Source organism: Haliotis asinina, unplaced genomic scaffold, assembly GCF_037392515.1.
Source record: "Haliotis asinina isolate JCU_RB_2024 unplaced genomic scaffold, JCU_Hal_asi_v2 scaffold_18, whole genome shotgun sequence".
NCBI classification, from domain to species: domain Eukaryota; kingdom Metazoa; phylum Mollusca; class Gastropoda; order Lepetellida; family Haliotidae; genus Haliotis; species Haliotis asinina.
Window position 1 is genome coordinate 1279414 of NW_027133890.1, and position 23127 is coordinate 1302540.

At 33.7% G+C, this 23127-nt stretch overlaps 1 protein-coding gene across 1 annotated transcript; it reads right to left on the reverse strand.

Moving 5' to 3' along the window:
- Positions 1–128: 128 nt before the first annotated feature.
- On the reverse strand, positions 129–22906 carry LOC137269928 (serine/arginine repetitive matrix protein 1-like). Its single transcript, XM_067803769.1, has 7 exons — positions 22898–22906; positions 21151–21235; positions 19802–19840; positions 5960–5998; positions 5442–5480; positions 1243–1281; positions 129–197 (listed from the first exon to the last, which is right to left on the reverse strand). The coding sequence occupies exons 1-7, from the start codon at positions 22904–22906 to the stop codon at positions 166–168; spliced, it is 282 nt and encodes a 93-aa protein (XP_067659870.1). The 3' UTR covers positions 129–165.
- Positions 22907–23127: the final 221 nt, after the last annotated feature.

The window sequence follows — 23127 nt, forward strand, 5'->3', positions numbered from 1 at the left end:
ATAGGCCCTTGACACATGCCATAAGCCTTATGTGTTCTTCAATGTGTGTGTTCAACCAACCGGTTGACAGATTTAAGAAAAAAACAAGATAACATCTATCATATTTCCACTTCTTTTATGACACAGAGGAGCTATCTAACGCTGCATCACTTTCGGGGATTTTTGTCACTGGGGCGGAGTTTGTCCTGCTTCGGGACCTGAAATGAATCATTAAATGCATTCGTTGAGAATCACAATTAAGGGAAAACAATTCGTGCCGACACGTACAAGCACCTTTCATTCATGAGAAAATCTCTCAACTCACAATAGAATTACACTGCGGTTCTTGCTTAATTACAGCTGGAAACAATCTATAACTTCATCATTGTTCTTTTAGAGCTTGTTAAAAATATACATATATATATACACCTTTAGTTACAATACAAAATAAGGGGAAAAACCTAAATCCACCAAATATACCTACATGCAATGTCTTTTCAATGGAGAAAAACTTGACACATTATCCACAACGGAACCGTGTTTATGATATCCCGGACCGATAGGTGCAACCCGTGGTTTGTAGCTTTACTACTTTACCACTAGATGGTGTCAAACATCTGGTATTTTTTTATAAACCATCGAATTACTAATAAATGTTATTGGAAACGTCTTGGTGTATGCGTTTCATCTATTTTGGTTTTTGCTCAAAGTAATTAAAAAACCTGTTCGATATATTTCTATCCACGATACTGACACAATGACGTTGTGGTCGTCCGTGGTGGTCTAACCGTACGTAACATGGCACTTCACTCGTAACAAGAACAAATACTTAACAGACTTTTCAAAGCCACTGTAATCCCACCTTGTTCGAATCAACTGTAAAGCTACATCCTCTGAAACAAACACACGTTGTAAACTGGTCGGTTACTCTACACTGTAACCACGCTCCTTGTTGCAATGACGATACTGTTGTTCATCTTCCCCCAAACAGTCTTAGTATGAGAGCAGTTTGGCTTGATTGTGCTGCACGTAACCAAATGACACACTTCAGTGTAAACCAGGACGTTGTCAACACAGGCACTCGTGGCTTTGCGAGTATTAAGTTTATTTGTTTGGTCTGTTTGGGATTATTTAGATGACCCCGACTCCAAATGCTTCACAGTTTAAGATACCATGATTCATTGATCATGTACTGTGAAGCATTTCGAGTCGGGGGTCATCTGATTTGGGGGCCAGTGGTTGTCAAGGATCACCAATACTCACGTGCCCTGTCTTCTGCGGGTCTAGATGGGGACTTGGATGCTGCAAAACCATAAACATTAAATCAAAGAACATGAAATAATGTATGGTAGACACGAACATCGGTCTTCTACATATGAACATTGAGTTTGGTGGCACCAACACTGGAGTCTGAGATGTTGTAATATCAGCAAACGCGACAGAAGAAACGACAGACTTCAGTGTATATTTTCATGTCACAGAAATGTAATCAAGCAGTTGACAACAGTGTGTGAATTCAAGCTGTGTTGATAATGTAGGCACACACAGGTTTAATTTGTGTTGACTGTTACTGTTGACGCTAGGTCAAGGCCAGCACTGCACACACACACACACACACACACACACACACACACACACACACACACACACACACACACACACACACACACACACACACACACACACACACACACACACACACACACACACACACACACACAATCCCACTATTTGACTGTGAGGTCATTCCTCGGTAACTGGTGTTCTTAGTGACATATAACAGAACGAGCTGACCCGATTTGGTCATATTATGACTACAAGTGAACGAACGGATGTTCCTGCTGATACCGTTCGATGTATACAGAGCCAGGATTGGACTATTCAAGCATCCGAGGGGCACCCGGCAAGTGAATATACACACAGTCAGTGAGTACTCTCCATTCACTTCAGAATGCTCATTTGCTCCCTAATTATGCGTCATCGATAGTGTCGAAATAGGAAGTCGGCCGAAGCCCGGATCATATTTCACATGGTCCCTGTGACCGTGACACCGGTATAGATAAATATTGTGAGCTCTCTGATGACTATGAATATCGGTGTTGTGGTGGAACTATCAACTTTCTCTTTTGGAATGTGAATGGTTTAAATTCCAAAACTATGAAAATGACTTTTTTAATTATTTGCGCCATTTCAAAATTGTATGTCTTGCAGAAACATTTGTTGACAATATTTCTGATGACTGGTTGTATGACTATGATATCTTTTATAGCCCAGCAATCAAACTGTCCGAGTATGGTCGACTCTCTGGTGGTATCTGTGTAGGCGTTCATCAGCAAATCGTGTGAGTTATTGAAATCTGATTTTGACAATTTTATATGTATAAAATTCAGTAAGTCGGTATTTGCAATTGATAAAGATATTATATTGATATGTACATATATCACACCAGGGGGTTCATCGTACTATAAGACTCACGCAAGATGTAGTCCCGATAATGTAGATCAGTTTTTAGTTTCTAATGTGTCTGAGTTTAGTGATTCCCATGTTGCACTGTGCGGCGACATGAACGCACGTACTGGGGAGAGTAACAACCCCCAAGTGACGTGGTGATGATAGAAACGTCACTAACATACTTGATGAGGAGGAGGATATCCCTGTTGGGGATCGTAAATCACATGATAAAGTCATAAATAGATTCGGACAAATTGTGCTGGACATGTGTTATGCATTTCAGTTATTTATTGTCAATGGTAGCGTGTCTGGAGATGAACAGGGTGAATATACTTTTGTCGGACAGCATGACTGAAGTGTTAATGATTATTTCATCTGTTCTCCTGATCTCTTTGAATATATAAGTATATTCAACATAGGTGACCGATTAGATTCCGATCATGTGCCTTTAGAGCTCAAATGTCAATGTCCTAATAGGAAACAATAAAAGGTAAATCAACAGCGGTGACCTCCACTAATGAAAACATTATGTGGAATGAGTCCTTATGTAAGACATTTTTAGAAAATCTTCAAGGGATGACCACAGGTCGCATTCAGTCGGTTTTTAATAAACTTGACAGTAATATAGAAGATGCTATTGATGACCTTGTAAGTGTGGTTTTAGATTCTGCAAGCTGTGTGAAGACACGTGTATCGCTCCCACCGTCGAGAAACAGTCCACCCTTAAATACTGAGTGTAAGGTCGCACGGCGGGTTGCACGAACATCTTTAAAACTAGAAAACTATATTGTAAAGAACGAAATATATACGGAAACTGCTGTAGCAAATTTAAATCGGATCAGAGTGGACGAAATGTCGATAAATTGACAAAGGCAAAAAAAAAACCGACTTCATTTTGGAAATAGATCAGATATTTAAAAAGTCGACCATCACGAAAAAATGTAATTCCGAAAGCGGAATGGCTAAATCCTTTCAAAAATGTGTTTCATGATGATTTTGCTTTTAATGATTCTTTTGATGATTGTCCTTTGCAGGTTAATGTAACACCAGATATTTTAACTGCAGATATGTCAGACGTCGAATCTTTTGCATTAGACTCGCCCATAACAGTTAATGAAATATCAGAAGCGTTATTGCATTTGAAAAATGGAAAATCAGCTTGTCTTGACCTCATCGTGGTAGAAATGCTTAAATGTTCAGAGTGTGTTATCATGCCCTTTTTGAATACGTGTTTTAACACATTGTTTGAAAATGGGATTTTTCCCCGTTGTTGGACGCGATCAATCATTGTACCCTTACATAAGAAAGGTGATGTCACCAATCCAGACAATTATAGAGGACTTTCCGTCATGAGTATTTAAGGTAAAGTCTTTACAACTGTTCTAAATAACAGGCACACCAAATGGTCAAATATGACAGATAAAATTCCCGAATCACAAGCAGGCTTTAGAAAGAATTATTCAACTTCCGGTCATATCTTTACACTGTTTGCACCAGCCCAGAAATGTCTATCCCGTCGCAAGCGTAAACTATACGTAGCTTTCGTTGATTTCCGTAAAGCATTTGATTCTGTCCGTCGTTCTATATTGTGTTATTCTTTAAGTAACGCTGGTCTGAAAGGTAGTCATTTCAATTTCAAAAGCAATGTATACTAATGTGAAAGCTTGTGTACGTTGTGATGATGACAAGACTGATTTTTTCGACTGCCCTGTTGGCTTAAGACAAGGGTGTGTTGTGAGTTCAATTCTGTTTTCCCTGTTTATCAACGAATTGTACTACGATATTATGGCAAATAGTAAGCATGGCATTCAAATGTTTCCAGATCTCTTAGAACTTTTTATTCTTTTATTTGCTGATGATGTAATTCTTTTATCAGAATCGGTAGTTGGACTACAAACTCAGTTAAATATTTTGGAATGGTATACTGAAACATGGGATTTATCTGTTAATCTAAATAAAACTAATATTGTTATATTTAGAAAAGGTGACCGGATATCTTCTAAAGAACGGTGGTCCTTTAATGACCAGCCTGTAATTGTCTCTGATCATTACACGTGTCTTGGTATTAAGTTTACATCTTCTGTGAACTGGAAAACATCTGGTACTGAATTATCATTGAAAGCAAAGAAAGCATTGATAAGTGTTTTATCTGCTATGTGTAAAATTGCTGTGTTGATACCCCGTATTTACTTTTAAATATTTTATTGTCAAATTCAGCATATACTTTTGTATGGATCCGAGATTTGGGGATTCCAGAGATATGAGTGTATAGAAAAAATACATCTGATGGCCTGTAAGAAATTTGTAAATGTAGGATCCACCATTAGATAATAGTTCACGGTACGACTCTTATAGAATATACAAATCACTACTCCAGCCGGAGAAATATCTGTCGTTTTTAACATAAGAGAAGTTGAGAAATTCATTTATACGTTTTAGCTTAGGTTTGATCAACATAATGGTAAACGAAGGAAGACGCTTTTATACTGAACGAAGCAAAAGATTGTGCCCATTGTGTAACATAGACGTGGAAAATGAAATTCATTTACTACTGGTGTGTGCTTTGTATAAACTACTTTCATGAACTGACCAGCATGTAATTATACAGCTGTCGTATTAAAATCAGTTTTGCTGTTATCAAACGTAACAGTCTGATAAAACGAAAAACGTTTGTAGGTCCATCGCATTCCACTACTTGTACACAATCTACTGCCTGGATTGCTGTTTAGATCACTAATCACTTATACTCATTGCATTATATATATAGAGAGATAGATAGATAGATAGGTAGGTAGGTAGGTAGGTAGGTAGGTAGGTAGGTAGGTAGGTAGGTAGGTAGGTAGGTAGGTAGGTAGGTAGGTAGGTAGGTAGATAGATAGATAGATAGATAGATAAATAGATAGATAGATAGATAGATAGATAGATAGATAGAGTATGTGTGTAACTCTAATGTATATGGGCCGGAGGCCTTTTGTACATTAAACATCTTTGACTTGACTTGACTGACTCACCACCCCGCTGTTCCTTCCGTCTGGGTGGGGACCGGGACTCTGCAACAAGAACAGTGAACAAGTTTTCATATTTACATTTTAACGCGTACCTACGTTCATGCGCACAAACAGAAAATAGCCAAACAACATTCAGAGAATTGTCTTAAGCACTGATGTAAAGGTTGATTCAACATTGACTGATGTGTTCGATAGAAAACCATTCTTGGCGGGGGCTGTGATTCTGTGAAACCATGAAGAAATGACTTGAGGAAATGCATGTGAGCATCTGATGCTCAGATTCGGTGTTGTATTTATTTTCTATTGTCTATAGTCAATATCAGGTAGGTCGACAAGCAGTTAATGCATACTGATAAATACACTTTAATCCAGTTGAACTTTAAGTATGCAGATTCGGATGTGACGTGCATCTGCAGCATATGGGTCAACAAACTCATAAATTGACGAGCAATCTGATGACAAGGGATAAATAGCCACTGCGGACCGAAAGGTCGACAGTGGCTATTTGTTTTCACACTCACGAGCTCGGTGCTCTGGCAGTCTAGGTGGGGACTTGGATTCTGCAAAATCGTAAAAAAATATTTTATAAACACATCGTACGTGATTGAATTATCAGGCATGGACACATTACATGACTATGAATCCTAGACGGGACATTGAGTCGGTGTCGCTTTGTCACGTTGTCGCCCTCGCAAAAACAACACTACCAAAAACTTTACCAAAGCGCGACAATGCGACAGATGACTTGTTCTGAATGATATTATTCTAATAATCCAATGGGCCACAATGAGGCATAGCGACAATTTTTCAAAGTGAAAATATGTCGCCCAGTCACCCCATCAAAAATGTGTGAAAAAGGCCTAAAAATGCGCGACCTTGCGACAACACGTCAGAATGAATTCAATTAACTGTGCGCATTTTTGCAAAGTCCATTTGTCTCAGAATGCGCAGGAAAAGTTATGTCCTGATGGATTTGTTCGAAATGTGCCTCTGTTGGCAGGTGGAATGACACGGTAATATCACTCAACCCTCCAACACCTCAAACACAGGGTACGTCACATTCTCCAATTTGGTCTGAGAATTACCAATGAAATAAAGGCTTTGGACGTGATATTGTACTTCGAAAAACGCCAAAAACGTAACTAGTTTTGGGATATTGGATGCAGAGTCCGCATGTACGCAACATTACTAGTTTTATATTTGTAATTGTAAAAATGTACAACATAGACGTAACACAAACAGTTTTATATTTGTAACTGTGCAAAGATTCAACATGAACGTAACAGAAGTGGTTTTATATTTGTAACTGTGCAAAGATTCAACATGAACGTAACAGAAGTGGTTTTATATTTGTAACTGCGCAAAGATTCAACATGAACGTAACAGAAGTGGTTTTATTTTTGTAACTGTACAAAGATTCAACATGAACGTAACAGAAGTAGTTTTATATTTGTAACTGTGCAAAGATTCAACATGAACGTAACAGAAGTGGTTTTATATTTGTAACTATGCAAAGATTCAACATGAAAGAAACAGAAGTAGTTTAATATTTGTAACTGTGCAAAGATTCAACATGAACGTAACAGAAGTAGTTTTATATTTGTAACTGTACAAAGATTCAACATGAACGTAACAGAAGTAGTTTTATATTTGTAACTGTACAAAGATTCAACATGAACGCAACAGAAGTAGTGTTATATTTGTACCTGTACAAAGATTCAACATGAACGTAACAGAAGTCGTTTTATATTTGTAACTGTACAAAGATTCAACATGAACGTAACAGAAGTGGTTTTATATTTGTAACTGTACAAAGATTCAACATGAACGTAACAGAAGTAGTTTTATATTTGTAACTGTGCAAAGATTCAACATGAACGTAACAGAAGTAGTTTAATATTTGTAACTGTACAAAGATTCAACATGAACGTAACAGAAGTAGTTTTATATTTGTAACTGCGCAAAGATTCAACATGAACGTAACAGAAGTGGTTTTATATTTGTAACTGTACAAAGATTCAACATGAACGTAACAGAAGTAGTTTTATATTTGTAACTGTGCAAAGATTCAACATGAACGTAACAGAAGTAGTTTAATATTTGTAACTGTACAAAGATTCAACATGAACGTAACAGAAGTAGTTTTATATTTGTAACTGCGCAAAGATTCAACATGAACGTAACAGAAGTGGTTTTATATTTGTAACTGTACAAAGATTCAACATGAACGTAACAGAAGTAGTTTTATATTTGTAACTGTGCAAAGATTCAACATGAACGTAACAGAAGTGGTTTTATATTTGTAACTGTACAAAGATTCAACATGAACGTAACAGAAGTAGTTTTATATTTGTAACTGTACAAAGATTCAACATGAACGTAACAGAAGTAGTTTTATATTTGTAACTGTACAAAGATTCAACATGAACGTAACAGAAGTAGTTTTATATTTGTAACTGTACAAAGATTCAACATGAACGTAACAGAAGTAGTTTTATATTTGTAACTGTACAAAGATTCAACATGAACGTAACAGAAGTAGTTTTATATTTTTAACTGTACAAACATTCAACATGAACGTAACAGAAGTAGTTTTATATTTGTGACTGTACAAAGATTCAACATGAACGTAACAGAAGTGGTTTTATATTTGTAACTGTACAAAGATTCAACATGAACGTAACAGAAGTAGTTTTATATTTGTAACTGTGCAAAGATTCAACATGAACGTAACAGAAGTAGTTTTATATTTGTACCTGTACAAAGATTCAACATGAACGTAACAGAAGTGGTTTTATATTTGTAACTGTACAAAGATTCAACATGAACGTAACAGAAGTAGTGTTATATTTGTAACTGTACAAAGATTCAACATGAACGTTACAGAAGTAGTGTTGCATTTGTAACTGTACAAAGATTCAACGTGAACGTAACAGAAGTCGTTTTATATTTGTAGCTGTGCAAAGATTCAACATGAACGTAACAGAAGTGGTTTTATATTTGTAACTGTACAAAGATTCAACATGAACGTAACAGAAGTAGTTTTATATTTGTAACTGTACAAAGATTCAACATGAACGTAGCAGAAGTAGTTTTATATTTGTAACTGTACAAAGATTCAACATGAACGTAACAAAAGTGGTTTTATATTTGAAACTGTGCAAAGATTCAACATGAACGTAACAGAAGTAGTGTTGTATTTGTAACTGTACAAAGATTCAACATGAACGTAACAGAAGTGGTTTTATATTTGTAACTGTGCAAAGATTCAACATGAACGTAACAGAAGTGGTTTTATATTTGTAACTGTGCAAAGATTCAACATGAACGTAACAGAAGGTAGTTTTATATTTGTAACTGTGCAAAGATTCAACATGAACGTAACAGAAGTAGTTTTATGTTTGTAACTGTACAAAAATTCAACATGAACGTAACAGAAGTAGTTTTATATTTGTACCTGTACAAAGATTCAACATGAACGTAACAGAAGTAGTTTTATATTTGTGACTGTACAAAGATTCAACATGAACGTAACAGAAGTAGTTTTATATTTGTAACTGTACAAAGATTCAACATGAACGTAACAGAAGTAGTTTTATATTTGTAACTTTACAAAGATTCAACATGAACGTAACAGAAGTAGTTTTATATTTGTAACTGTACAAAGATTCAACATGAACGTAACAGAAGTAGTTTTATATTTGTAACTGTACAAAGATTCAACATGAACGTAACAGAAGTAGTTTTATATTTGTAACTGTACAAAGATTCAACATGAACGTAACAGAAGTAGTTTTATATTTTTAACTGTACAAACATTCAACATGAACGTAACAGAAGTAGTTTTATATTTGTGACTGTACAAAGATTCAACATGAACGTAACAGAAGTGGTTTTATATTTGTAACTGTACAAAGATTCAACATGAACGTAACAGAAGTAGTTTTATATTTGTAACTGTGCAAAGATTCAACATGAACGTAACAGAAGTAGTTTTATATTTGTACCTGTACAAAGATTCAACATGAACGTAACAGAAGTAGTTTTATATTTGTAACTGTACAAAGATTCAACATGAACGTAACAGAAGTAGTGTTATATTTGTAACTGTACAAAGATTCAACATGAACGTAACAGAAGTAGTTTTATATTTGTAACTGTACAAAGATTCAACATAAACGTAACAGAAGTAGTTTTATATTTGTAATTGTACAAAGATTCAACATGAACGTAACAGAAGTAGTTTTATATTTCTGACTGTACAAAGATTCAACATGAACGTAACAGAAGTAGTTTTATATTTCTGACTGTACAAAGATTCAACATGAACGTAACAGAAGTAGTTTTATATTTGTAACTGTGCAAAGATTCAACATGAACGTAACAGAAGTAGTTTTATATTTGTAACTGTACAAAGATTCAACATGAACGTAACAGAAGTAGTTTTATATTTGTAACTGTACAAAGATTCAACATGAACGTAACAGAAGTAGTTTTATATTTGTAACTGTGCAAAGATTCAACATGAACGTAACAGAAGTAGTTTTATATTTGTAACTGTACAAAGATTCAACATGAACGTAACAGAAGTAGTGTTATTTTTGTAACTGTACAAAGATTCAACATGAACGTAACAGAAGTAGTTTTATATTTGTAACTGTACAAAGATTCAACATGAACGTAACAGAAGTAGTTTTATATTTGTAACTGTACAAAGATTCAACATGAACGTAACAGAAGTAGTTTTATATTTGTAACTGTACAAAGATTCAACATGAACGTAACAGAAGTAGTTTTATATTTGTAACTGTACAAAGATTCAACATGAACGTAACAGAAGTGGTTTTATGTTTGAAACTGTGCAAAGATTCAACATGAACGTAACACAACTGGTTTTATATTTGTAACTGTACAAAGATTCAACATGAACGTAACAGAAGTAGTTTTATATTTGTAACTGTACAAAGATTCAACATGAACGTAACAGAAGTGGTTTTATATTTGTAACTGTACAAAGATTCAACATGAACGTAACAGAAGTAGTTTTATATTTCTGACTGTACAAAGATTCAACATGAACGTAACAGAAGTAGTTTTATATTTGTAACTGTACAAAGATTCAACATGAACGTAACAGAAGTAGTGTTATATTTGTAACTGTGCAAAGATTCAACATGAACGTAACAGAAGTAGTGTTATATTTGTAACTGTACAAAGATTCAACATGAACGTAACAGAAGTAGTTTTATATTTGTAACTGTACAAAGATTCAACATGAACGTAACAGAAGTAGTGTTATATTTGTAACTGTACAAAGATTCAACATGAACGTAACAGAAGTGGTTTTATATTTGAAACTGTGCAAAGATTCAACATGAACGTAAGAGGAGTGGTTTTATATTTGTAACTGTGCAAAGATTCAACATGAACGTAACAGAAGTAGTTTTATATTTGTAACTGTACAAAGATTCAACATGAACGTAACAGAAGTAGTTTTATATTTGTAACTGTACAAAGATTCAACATGAACGTAACAGAAGTAGTTTTATATTTGTAACTGTACAAAGATTCAACATGAACGTAACAGAAGTAGTTTTATATTTGTACCTGTACAAAGATTCAACATGAACGTAACAGAAGTAGTTTTGTATTTGTGACTGTACAAAGATTCAACATGAACGTAACAGAAGTGGTTTTATATTTGTAACTGTACAAAGATTCAACATGAACGTAACAGAAGTAGTGTTATATTTGTAACTGTACAAAGATTCAACATGAACGTAACAGAAGTAGTTTTATATTTGTAACTGTAAAAGATTCAACATGAACGTAACAGAAGTAGTGTTATATTTGTAACTGTACAAAGATTCAACATGAACGTAACAGAAGTGGTTTTATATTTGTAACTGTACAAAGATTCAACATGAACGTAACAGAAGTAGTTTTATATTTGTAACTGTAAAAGATTCAACATGAACGTAACAGAAGTAGTGTTATATTTGTAACTGTACAAAGATTCAACATGAACGTAACAGAAGTAGTGTTACATTTGTAACTGTACAAAGATTCAACATGAACGTAACAGAAGTAGTGTTATATTTGTAACTGTACAAAGATTCAACATGAACGTAACAGAAGTAGTTTTATATTTGTAACTGTACAAAGATTCAACATGAACGTAACAGAAGTGGTTTTATATTTGTAACTGTACAAAGATTCAACATGAACGTAACAGAAGTAGTTTTATATTTCTGACTGTACAAAGATTCAACATGAACGTAACAGAAGTGGTTTTATATTTGTAGCTGTACAAAGATTCAACATAAACGTAACAGAAGCAGTTTTTTATTTCTGACTGTACAAAGATTCAACATGAACGTAACAGAAGTAGTTTTATATTTGTAACTGTACAAAGATTCAACATGAACGTAACAGAAGTAGTTTTATATTTGTGACTTACAAACATTCAACATGAACGTAACAGAAGTAGTTTTATATTTGTGACTTACAAAGATTCAACATGAACGTAACAGAAGTGGTTTTATATTTGTAACTGTACAAAGATTCAACGTGAACGTAACAGAAGTAGTTTTATATTTGTAACTGTACAAAGATTCAACATGAACGTAACAGAAGTAGTTTTATATTTGTAACTGTACAAAGATTCAACATGAACGTAACAGAAGTAGTTTTATATTTGTAACTGTACAAAGATTCAACATGAACGTAACAGAAGTAGTTTTATATTTGTAACTGTACAAAGATTCAACATGAACGTAACAGAAGTAGTTTTATATTTTTAACTGTACAAACATTCAACATGAACGTAACAGAAGTAGTTTTATATTTGTGACTGTACAAAGATTCAACATGAACGTAACAGAAGTGGTTTTATATTTGTAACTGTACAAAGATTCAACATGAACGTAACAGAAGTAGTTTTATATTTGTAACTGTGCAAAGGTTCAACATGAACGTAACAGAAGTAGTTTTATATTTGTAACTGTACAAAGATTCAACATGAACGTAACAGAAGTAGTGTTATTTTTGTAACTGTACAAAGATTCAACATGAACGTAACAGAAGTAGTTTTATATTTGTAACTGTACAAAGATTCAACATGAACGTAACAGAAGTAGTTTTATATTTGTAACTGTGCAAAGATTCAACATGAACGTAACAGAAGTAGTTTTATATTTGTAACTGTACAAAGATTCAACATGAACGTAACAGAAGTAGTGTTATTTTTGTAACTGTACAAAGATTCAACATGAACGTAACAGAAGTAGTTTTATATTTGTAACTGTACAAAGATTCAACATGAACGTAACAGAAGTAGTTTTATATTTGTAACTGTACAAAGATTCAACATGAACGTAACAGAAGTAGTTTTATATTTGTAACTGTACAAAGATTCAACATGAACGTAACAGAAGTAGTTTTATATTTGTAACTGTACAAAGATTCAACATGAACGTAACAGAAGTGGTTTTATGTTTGAAACTGTGCAAAGATTCAACATGAACGTAACACAACTGGTTTTATATTTGTAACTGTACAAAGATTCAACATGAACGTAACAGAAGTAGTTTTATATTTGTAACTGTACAAAGATTCAACATGAACGTAACAGAAGTGGTTTTATATTTGTAACTGTACAAAGATTCAACATGAACGTAACAGAAGTAGTTTTATATTTCTGACTGTACAAAGATTCAACATGAACGTAACAGAAGTAGTTTTATATTTGTAACTGTACAAAGATTCAACATGAACGTAACAGAAGTAGTGTTATATTTGTAACTGTGCAAAGATTCAACATGAACGTAACAGAAGTAGTGTTATATTTGTAACTGTACAAAGATTCAACATGAACGTAACAGAAGTAGTTTTATATTTGTAACTGTACAAAGATTCAACATGAACGTAACAGAAGTAGTGTTATATTTGTAACTGTACAAAGATTCAACATGAACGTAACAGAAGTGGTTTTATATTTGAAACTGTGCAAAGATTCAACATGAACGTAAGAGGAGTGGTTTTATATTTGTAACTGTGCAAAGATTCAACATGAACGTAACAGAAGTAGTTTTATATTTGTAACTGTACAAAGATTCAACATGAACGTAACAGAAGTAGTTTTATATTTGTAACTGTACAAAGATTCAACATGAACGTAACAGAAGTAGTTTTATATTTGTAACTGTACAAAGATTCAACATGAACGTAACAGAAGTAGTTTTATATTTGTACCTGTACAAAGATTCAACATGAACGTAACAGAAGTAGTTTTGTATTTGTGACTGTACAAAGATTCAACATGAACGTAACAGAAGTGGTTTTATATTTGTAACTGTACAAAGATTCAACATGAACGTAACAGAAGTAGTGTTATATTTGTAACTGTACAAAGATTCAACATGAACGTAACAGAAGTAGTTTTATATTTGTAACTGTAAAAGATTCAACATGAACGTAACAGAAGTAGTGTTATATTTGTAACTGTACAAAGATTCAACATGAACGTAACAGAAGTGGTTTTATATTTGTAACTGTACAAAGATTCAACATGAACGTAACAGAAGTAGTTTTATATTTGTAACTGTAAAAGATTCAACATGAACGTAACAGAAGTAGTGTTATATTTGTAACTGTACAAAGATTCAACATGAACGTAACAGAAGTAGTGTTACATTTGTAACTGTACAAAGATTCAACATGAACGTAACAGAAGTAGTGTTATATTTGTAACTGTACAAAGATTCAACATGAACGTAACAGAAGTAGTTTTATATTTGTAACTGTACAAAGATTCAACATGAACGTAACAGAAGTGGTTTTATATTTGTAACTGTACAAAGATTCAACATGAACGTAACAGAAGTAGTTTTATATTTCTGACTGTACAAAGATTCAACATGAACGTAACAGAAGTGGTTTTATATTTGTAGCTGTACAAAGATTCAACATAAACGTAACAGAAGCAGTTTTTTATTTCTGACTGTACAAAGATTCAACATGAACGTAACAGAAGTAGTTTTATATTTGTAACTGTACAAAGATTCAACATGAACGTAACAGAAGTAGTTTTATATTTGTGACTTACAAACATTCAACATGAACGTAACAGAAGTAGTTTTATATTTGTGACTTACAAAGATTCAACATGAACGTAACAGAAGTGGTTTTATATTTGTAACTGTACAAAGATTCAACGTGAACGTAACAGAAGTAGTTTTATATTTGTAACTGTACAAAGATTCAACATGAACGTAACAGAAGTAGTGTTATATTTGTAACTGTACAAAGATTCAACATGAACGTAACAGAAGTGGTTTTATATTTGAAACTGTGCAAAGATTCAACATGAACGTAAGAGGAGTGGTTTTATATTTGTAACTGTGCAAAGATTCAACATGAACGTAACAGAAGTAGTTTTATATTTGTAACTGTACAAAGATTCAACATGAACGTAACAGAAGTAGTTTTATATTTGTAACTGTACAAAGATTCAACATGAACGTAACAGAAGTAGTTTTATATTTGTAACTGTACAAAGATTCAACATGAACGTAACAGAAGTAGTTTTATATTTGTACCTGTACAAAGATTCAACATGAACGTAACAGAAGTAGTTTTGTATTTGTGACTGTACAAAGATTCAACATGAACGTAACAGAAGTGGTTTTATATTTGTAACTGTACAAAGATTCAACATGAACGTAACAGAAGTAGTGTTATATTTGTAACTGTACAAAGATTCAACATGAACGTAACAGAAGTAGTTTTATATTTGTAACTGTAAAAGATTCAACATGAACGTAACAGAAGTAGTGTTATATTTGTAACTGTACAAAGATTCAACATGAACGTAACAGAAGTGGTTTTATATTTGTAACTGTACAAAGATTCAACATGAACGTAACAGAAGTAGTTTTATATTTGTAACTGTAAAAGATTCAACATGAACGTAACAGAAGTAGTGTTATATTTGTAACTGTACAAAGATTCAACATGAACGTAACAGAAGTAGTGTTACATTTGTAACTGTACAAAGATTCAACATGAACCTAACAGAAGTAGTGTTATATTTGTAACTGTACAAAGATTCAACATGAACGTAACAGAAGTAGTTTTATATTTGTAACTGTACAAAGATTCAACATGAACGTAACAGAAGTGGTTTTATATTTGTAACTGTACAAAGATTCAACATGAACGTAACAGAAGTAGTTTTATATTTCTGACTGTACAAAGATTCAACATGAACGTAACAGAAGTGGTTTTATATTTGTAGCTGTACAAAGATTCAACATAAACGTAACAGAAGCAGTTTTTTATTTCTGACTGTACAAAGATTCAACATGAACGTAACAGAAGTAGTTTTATATTTGTAACTGTACAAAGATTCAACATGAACGTAACAGAAGTAGTTTTATATTTGTGACTTACAAACATTCAACATGAACGTAACAGAAGTAGTTTTATATTTGTGACTTACAAAGATTCAACATGAACGTAACAGAAGTGGTTTTATATTTGTAACTGTACAAAGATTCAACGTGAACGTAACAGAAGTAGTTTTATATTTGTAACTGTACAAAGATTCAACATGAACGTAACAGAAGTAGTTTTATATTTGTAACTGTACAAAGATTCAACATGAACGTAACAGAAGTAGTTTTATATTTGTAACTGTACAAAGATTCAACATGAACGTAACAGAAGTAGTTTTATATTTGTAACTGTACAAAGATTCAACATGAACGTAACAGAAGTAGTTTTATATTTTTAACTGTACAAACATTCAACATGAACGTAACAGAAGTAGTTTTATATTTGTGACTGTACAAAGATTCAACATGAACGTAACAGAAGTGGTTTTATATTTGTAACTGTACAAAGATTCAACATGAACGTAACAGAAGTAGTTTTATATTTGTAACTGTGCAAAGGTTCAACATGAACGTAACAGAAGTAGTTTTATATTTGTACCTGTACAAAGATTCAACATGAACGTAACAGAAGTAGTGTTATATTTGTAACTGTGCAAAGATTCAACATGAACGTAACAGAAGTAGTGTTATATTTGTAACTGTACAAAGATTCAACATGAACGTAACAGAAGTAGTTTTATATTTGTAACTGTACAAAGATTCAACATGAACGTAACAGAAGTAGTGTTGTATTTGTAACTGTACAAAGATTCAACATGAACGTAACAGAAGTGGTTTTATATTTGAAACTGTGCAAAGATTCAACATGAACGTAAGAGGAGTGGTTTTATATTTGTAACTGTGCAAAGATTCAACATGAACGTAACAGAAGTAGTTTTATATTTGTAACTGTACAAAGATTCAACATGAACGTAACAGAAGTAGTTTTATATTTGTAACTGTACAAAGATTCAACATGAACGTAACAGAAGTAGTTTTATGTTTGTAACTGTACAAAGATTCAACATGAACGTAACAGAAGTAGTTTTATATTTGTACCTGTACAAAGATTCAACATGAACGTAACAGACGTAGTTTTGTATTTGTGACTGTACAAAGATTCAACATGAACGTAACAGAAGTGGTTTTATATTTGTAACTGTACAAAGATTCAACATGAACGTAACAGAAGTAGTGTTATATTTGTAACTGTACAAAGATTCAACATGAACGTAACAGAAGTAGTTTTATATTTGTAACTGTAAAAGATTCAACATGAACGTAACAGAAGTAGTGTTATATTTGTAACTGTACAAAGATTCAACATGAACGTAACAGAAGTGGTTTTATATTTGTAACTGTACAAAGATTCAACATGAACGTAACAGAAGTAGTTTTATATTTGTAACTGTAAAAGATTCAACATGAACGTAACAGAAGTAGTGTTATATTTGTAACTGTACAAAGATTCAACATGAACGTAACAGAAGTAGTGTTACATTTGTAACTGTACAAAGATTCAACATGAACGTAACAGAAGTAGTGTTATATTTGTAACTGTACAAAGATTCAACATGAACGTAACAGAAGTAGTTTTATATTTGTAACTGTACAAAGATTCAACATGAACGTAACAGAAGTGGTTTTATATTTGTAACTGTACAAAGATTCAACATGAACGTAACAGAAGTAGTTTTATATTTCTGACTGTACAAAGATTCAACATGAACGTAACAGAAGTGGTTTTATATTTGTAGCTGTACAAAGATTCAACATAAACGTAACAGAAGTAGTTTTTTATTTCTGACTGTACAAAGATTCAACATGAACGTAACAGAAGTAGTTTTATATTTGTAACTGTACAAAGATTCAACATGAACGTAACAGAAGTAGTTTTATATTTGTGACTTACAAACATTCAACATGAACGTAACAGAAGTAGTTTTATATTTGTGACTTACAAAGATTCAACATGAACGTAACAGAAGTGGTTTTATATTTGTAACTGTACAAAGATTCAACATGAACGTAACAGAAGTAGTTTTATATTTGTAACTGTACAAAGATTCAACATGAACGTAACAGAAGTAGTTTTATATTTGTAACTGTACAAAGATTCAACATGAACGTAACAGAAGTAGTTTTATATTTGTAACTGTACAAAGATTCAACATGAACGTAACAGAAGTAGTTTTATATTTGTAACTGTACAAAGATTCAACATGAACGTAACAGAAGTAGTTTTATATTTTTAACTGTACAAACATTCAACATGAACGTAACAGAAGTAGTTTTATATTTGTGACTGTACAAAGATTCAACATGAACGTAACAGAAGTGGTTTTATATTTGTAACTGTACAAAGATTCAACATGAACGTAACAGAAGTAGTTTTATATTTGTAACTGTGCAAAGATTCAACATGAACGTAACAGAAGTAGTTTTATATTTGTACCTGTACAAAGATTCAACATGAACGTAACAGAAGTAGTTTTATATTTGTAACTGTACAAAGATTCAACATGAACGTAACAGAAGTAGTGTTATATTTGTAACTGTACAAAGATTCAACATGAACGTAACAGAAGTAGTTTTATATTTGTAACTGTACAAAGATTCAACATAAACGTAACAGAAGTAGTTTTATATTTGTAACTGTACAAAGATTCAACATGAACGTAACAGAAGTAGTTTTATATTTCTGACTGTACAAAGATTCAACATGAACGTAACAGAAGTAGTTTTATATTTCTGACTGTACAAAGATTCAACATGAACGTAACAGAAGTAGTTTTATATTTGTAACTGTGCAAAGATTCAACATGAACATAACAGAAGTAGTTTTATATTTGTAACTGTACAAAGATTCAACATGAACGTAACAGAAGTAGTTTTATATTTGTAACTGTACAAAGATTCAACATGAACGTAACAGAAGTAGTTTTATATTTGTAACTGTGCAAAGATTCAACATGAACGTAACAGAAGTAGTTTTATATTTGTAACTGTACAAAGATTCAACATGAACGTAACAGAAGTAGTGTTATTTTTGTAACTGTACAAAGATTCAACATGAACGTAACAGAAGTAGTTTTATATTTGTAACTGTACAAAGATTCAACATGAACGTAACAGAAGTAGTTTTATATTTGTAACTGTACAAAGATTCAACATGAACGTAACAGAAGTAGTTTTATATTTGTACCTGTACAAAGATTCAACATGAACGTAACAGAAGTAGTTTTGTATTTGTGACTGTACAAAGATTCAACATGAACGTAACAGAAGTGGTTTTATATTTGTAACTGTACAAAGATTCAACATGAACGTAACAGAAGTAGTGTTATATTTGTAACTGTACAAAGATTCAACATGAACGTAACAGAAGTAGTTTTATATTTGTAACTGTAAAAGATTCAACATGAACGTAACAGAAGTAGTGTTATATTTGTAACTGTACAAAGATTCAACATGAACGTAACAGAAGTGGTTTTATATTTGTAACTGTACAAAGATTCAACGTGAACGTAACAGAAGTAGTTTTATATTTGTATCTGTGCAAAGATTCAACATGAACGTAACAGAAGTAGTTTTATATTTGTAACTGTGCAAAGATTCAACATGAACGTAACAGAAGTAGTTTTATATTTGTAACTGTACAAAGATTCAACATGAACGTAACAGAAGTGGTTTTATATTTGTAACTGTACAAAGATTCAACATGAAAGTAACAGAAGTAGTTTTATATTTGTAACTGTACAAAGATTCAACATGAACGTAACAGAAGTGGTTTTATATTTGTAACTGTACAAAGATTCAACGTGAACGTAACAGAAGTAGTTTTATATTTGTATCTGTGCAAAGATTCAACATGAACGTAGCAGAAGTGGTTTTATATTTGTAACTGTACAAATAACATGAACTTACGAGCTCGTCGTTCGGGCACTCTCGGTGGAGACGTTGATTCTGCAATACAAACATTAGGGACATAAACTTGGCAGTTTACTCGCGAACAATGTACATAGATCAGCTAGGTTTATATGATCAGGAGAGATGTTATCTGTAACATACTGCAAGTGTTGTCAAGATGAGCGAGTGCTTAATCAGTGTCACGTGTGTGAAGTGTTGAAGCAAAAATGATCAAGCATGTCACCAACGCTTTCTAGTTTACGAGCGCTTTATTTTATTCTCATTCAGACCAAGGCAGGTAACTCTAATTCAGTTGTGAATGAAGTGTCGCATACTCACGCAGAACCACGCGGGGAGAGGGGATACCGAGTGGTTTGAATAGACTCTCATTTCTCGACAGATACATATATTGTACATATTTATTTGGGCAGATGTTTACAAAAGTAACACTTCAAACTTAATCACGGAATGAGTGAGTATGAGTTTACGCCTTGTGTACCTCTATTCCAGCAATATCATCCGTAACAAAGGACATATTGGGTTAACGCATTGTGGGAAATCAAACCCGAATCTTCAGCGGCACTTTTACCATTATGCTACCCAACCGCCCCTAATCAATCTAGGAAGGGCTGATTTCACTTTTAGGAACGAATTGTTTTGAATCAGTAGCTAAGTTTATATCGAAGGCATGTCTGTCATCTGGCGTACGATGGTTCTTATAATACAGCATGTCTGTCACCTGACGTACAATGTCTCTTATAGTACGGCATGTCTGTCACAAAGATGGAACAGATTAATACCGAAGTGCACGACACAGAGATACGTATCGCACTGCACTCACCTGACGTACGATTTTCCATGGCAGCAGGTCACGTGTTTAGCGAGGAGGGGGGGGGGGTATCGGACTGAAAATACCAGGGACATTGTGAAAGTGCGGATGTTTGTTGTATTTGTTGTAGGTGCAGTTGTCAGATATGAAACGAATACAAAAAGGCGAAACAGATTCTCGAGCATGTCAGGTCACCCGCTGTCGCCTCTTGTAAGGTTTCTCGTTAAGCAAACACACGTAGCATGACCATTTCCATGACAAGCAATCCCTCCAACTGTCAAATGCGATTTCGTGTAATTCAAAGGAAATAACTCTGGTGACATTCGAGCTGTAAGCTGACGAGATGTCCGTGAAAATGCTCACCAGATATACATACAAGATGTCTGACAGATGTACCGATAGTTAAACGTGTAGTAAACCGGAATCCCGGGAGGTGCAATGTATCCGCCAGAAAAACATATTCTACATGTGATAAAGAAGAGAAACAAATAGTCTGAGAGAGAGACAGAGCGAGAGAGAGACTCACCTGTTAACTCACCTGAGTCAGTGCAGTGGGTTGTGTCCTCGAAGACAGGACCTGCTAGTTGCCCAGCGTCACTAACGAAAGAAGCCCAGTATCTACGCTAGGCTCGAGTACGTATATTTGCAAAGACTGTTTGAAACCTGACAAAGGTACAGTGTAATAGGTAAGGTGTGGCTTTTCAGGATGATGTCGTGTTCATAAGTATGAATTAATTAAGTCTGAACCTAACGTCGAGATTAACGTCGAGAAACTAGTACTTGATTACTAATTTTTAGATGTAATGCACTTATGTTCTTTCCTCTATCGACAGTACACACAATCCCAGACATGTGTGCGTGAGTGCGTGCGTGCGTGCGTGTGTACATCCCATGTAAAGTTTCGGCTTACTGGTGGAAATGTAACCACTTACTCCAGGCTACTAGGTTTGGCTAAAAATTCCATAAAGGTAGTGTTTATGCTTGAACTGACGTTTTGTGAAACATTTTCGGATCATTGAAAATATTATTGCCATAAGGTCAATAAGTGATAAAACTTTAAAACTTCGTGTGCAATTAACAAACTTTTACACCAAAACACGGCTGTTTACATGCATGATATTTATGCGTGTTTTTTTTCGAATTTGAATGCATGTTCCTCGTGGAGTTCATCTGGATAAGGTTCGAATTTGGTTTCCAAAATTTGGTACAAACTTATGTACTAAAATGTGAACACAATATTAGTATGAGTGAAATATGAGTGAATGCCAGTGAGAATAATATGGAGGACACGTAAGAAGGTCTGCATTTGTTCAGTACTTAGTATGTGTCACTGTGATCAATAGTCACATGACACGCCTCAACATGAGTATGGGACAGAGCATGTGCCGCCTTGTTACCTCCTTGTTCGACCCAGTGCTCCAGGTGAACGTGTTCAGCTCTGATACATGTAGATCCCTTTATCTGGCTTCACTGATATGATCTATGCTCAAACTGTTCGGAAACAAAACCGATTTCACGTCATTGCTTTATTTAAAACTCAGCAACTGATATAGAAAGCAACTGACGAATAAACTTTTTCCATTCACACGAATATAGTGTATTGTCGCGAGTAAAAAACAGACTCATTTCTTCATGACTATTTCTAACACTTTGACTGTACGTGACAGACACATTCCACATGAATATTCATGATATTGACTGTACGTGACAGACACATTCCACATGAATATTCATGATATTGACTGTACGTGACAGACACACTCCACATGAATATTCATGATACTGGCTGTACGAATGACAGGAGCATTCCTTCATGCGTTATTCTGACATTGACTGTAGATAAAGACAAATTTTACCGATGAACAACTTCTTTGTTAGAGTGATGCAACGTTTCGATACAGATTATTGAATCGGTGTCAAGCAATGATGAGTGAGGTACAAAACAGGGCAACAGATAGTGTTACGAGTGTGTATTTTCTGTATCTTTTATTATTAATTGAGTAATAATTATTATTGGGTCACAACACCTAGTGTTTTGAATAATAATTATGATGGGTCACATTTCGTTTTATTAAATGATCCGCAGTTTTAATATTCTGGCAGAAGATATGTGTTTCTAATTTTCTATGTGTTCACTTCCGGGATACTGTTTTGAGACCATTCTATGGTGTTGACGACGTTTGTTAGTGCTGGAACACATCACTGGAGTAACATCATCGTCATCATCTGAATCCGTCAACGCCTGAATCTACAGTATCTGCTGTCAGACCGATCGCTGTGTTTACATTCTGCATAGTTGATTCTCTCTCGTACTGAGACTTTGGTGAGTTTGCTATATTATAACTTGTGACCCATTGGCTTACATTTTGTCACTTCTAGTGAATTTGTCGTCAGCATTGTGAAATTGACTTGTGGCTTTGTATACCTTGCTCTCGTTGCTAATAATGCGAAATTTGAACTTAATAAACATGTCTTTGTTCTGTTTTGCTGGTTCACACGGGGGATTTCTTACACC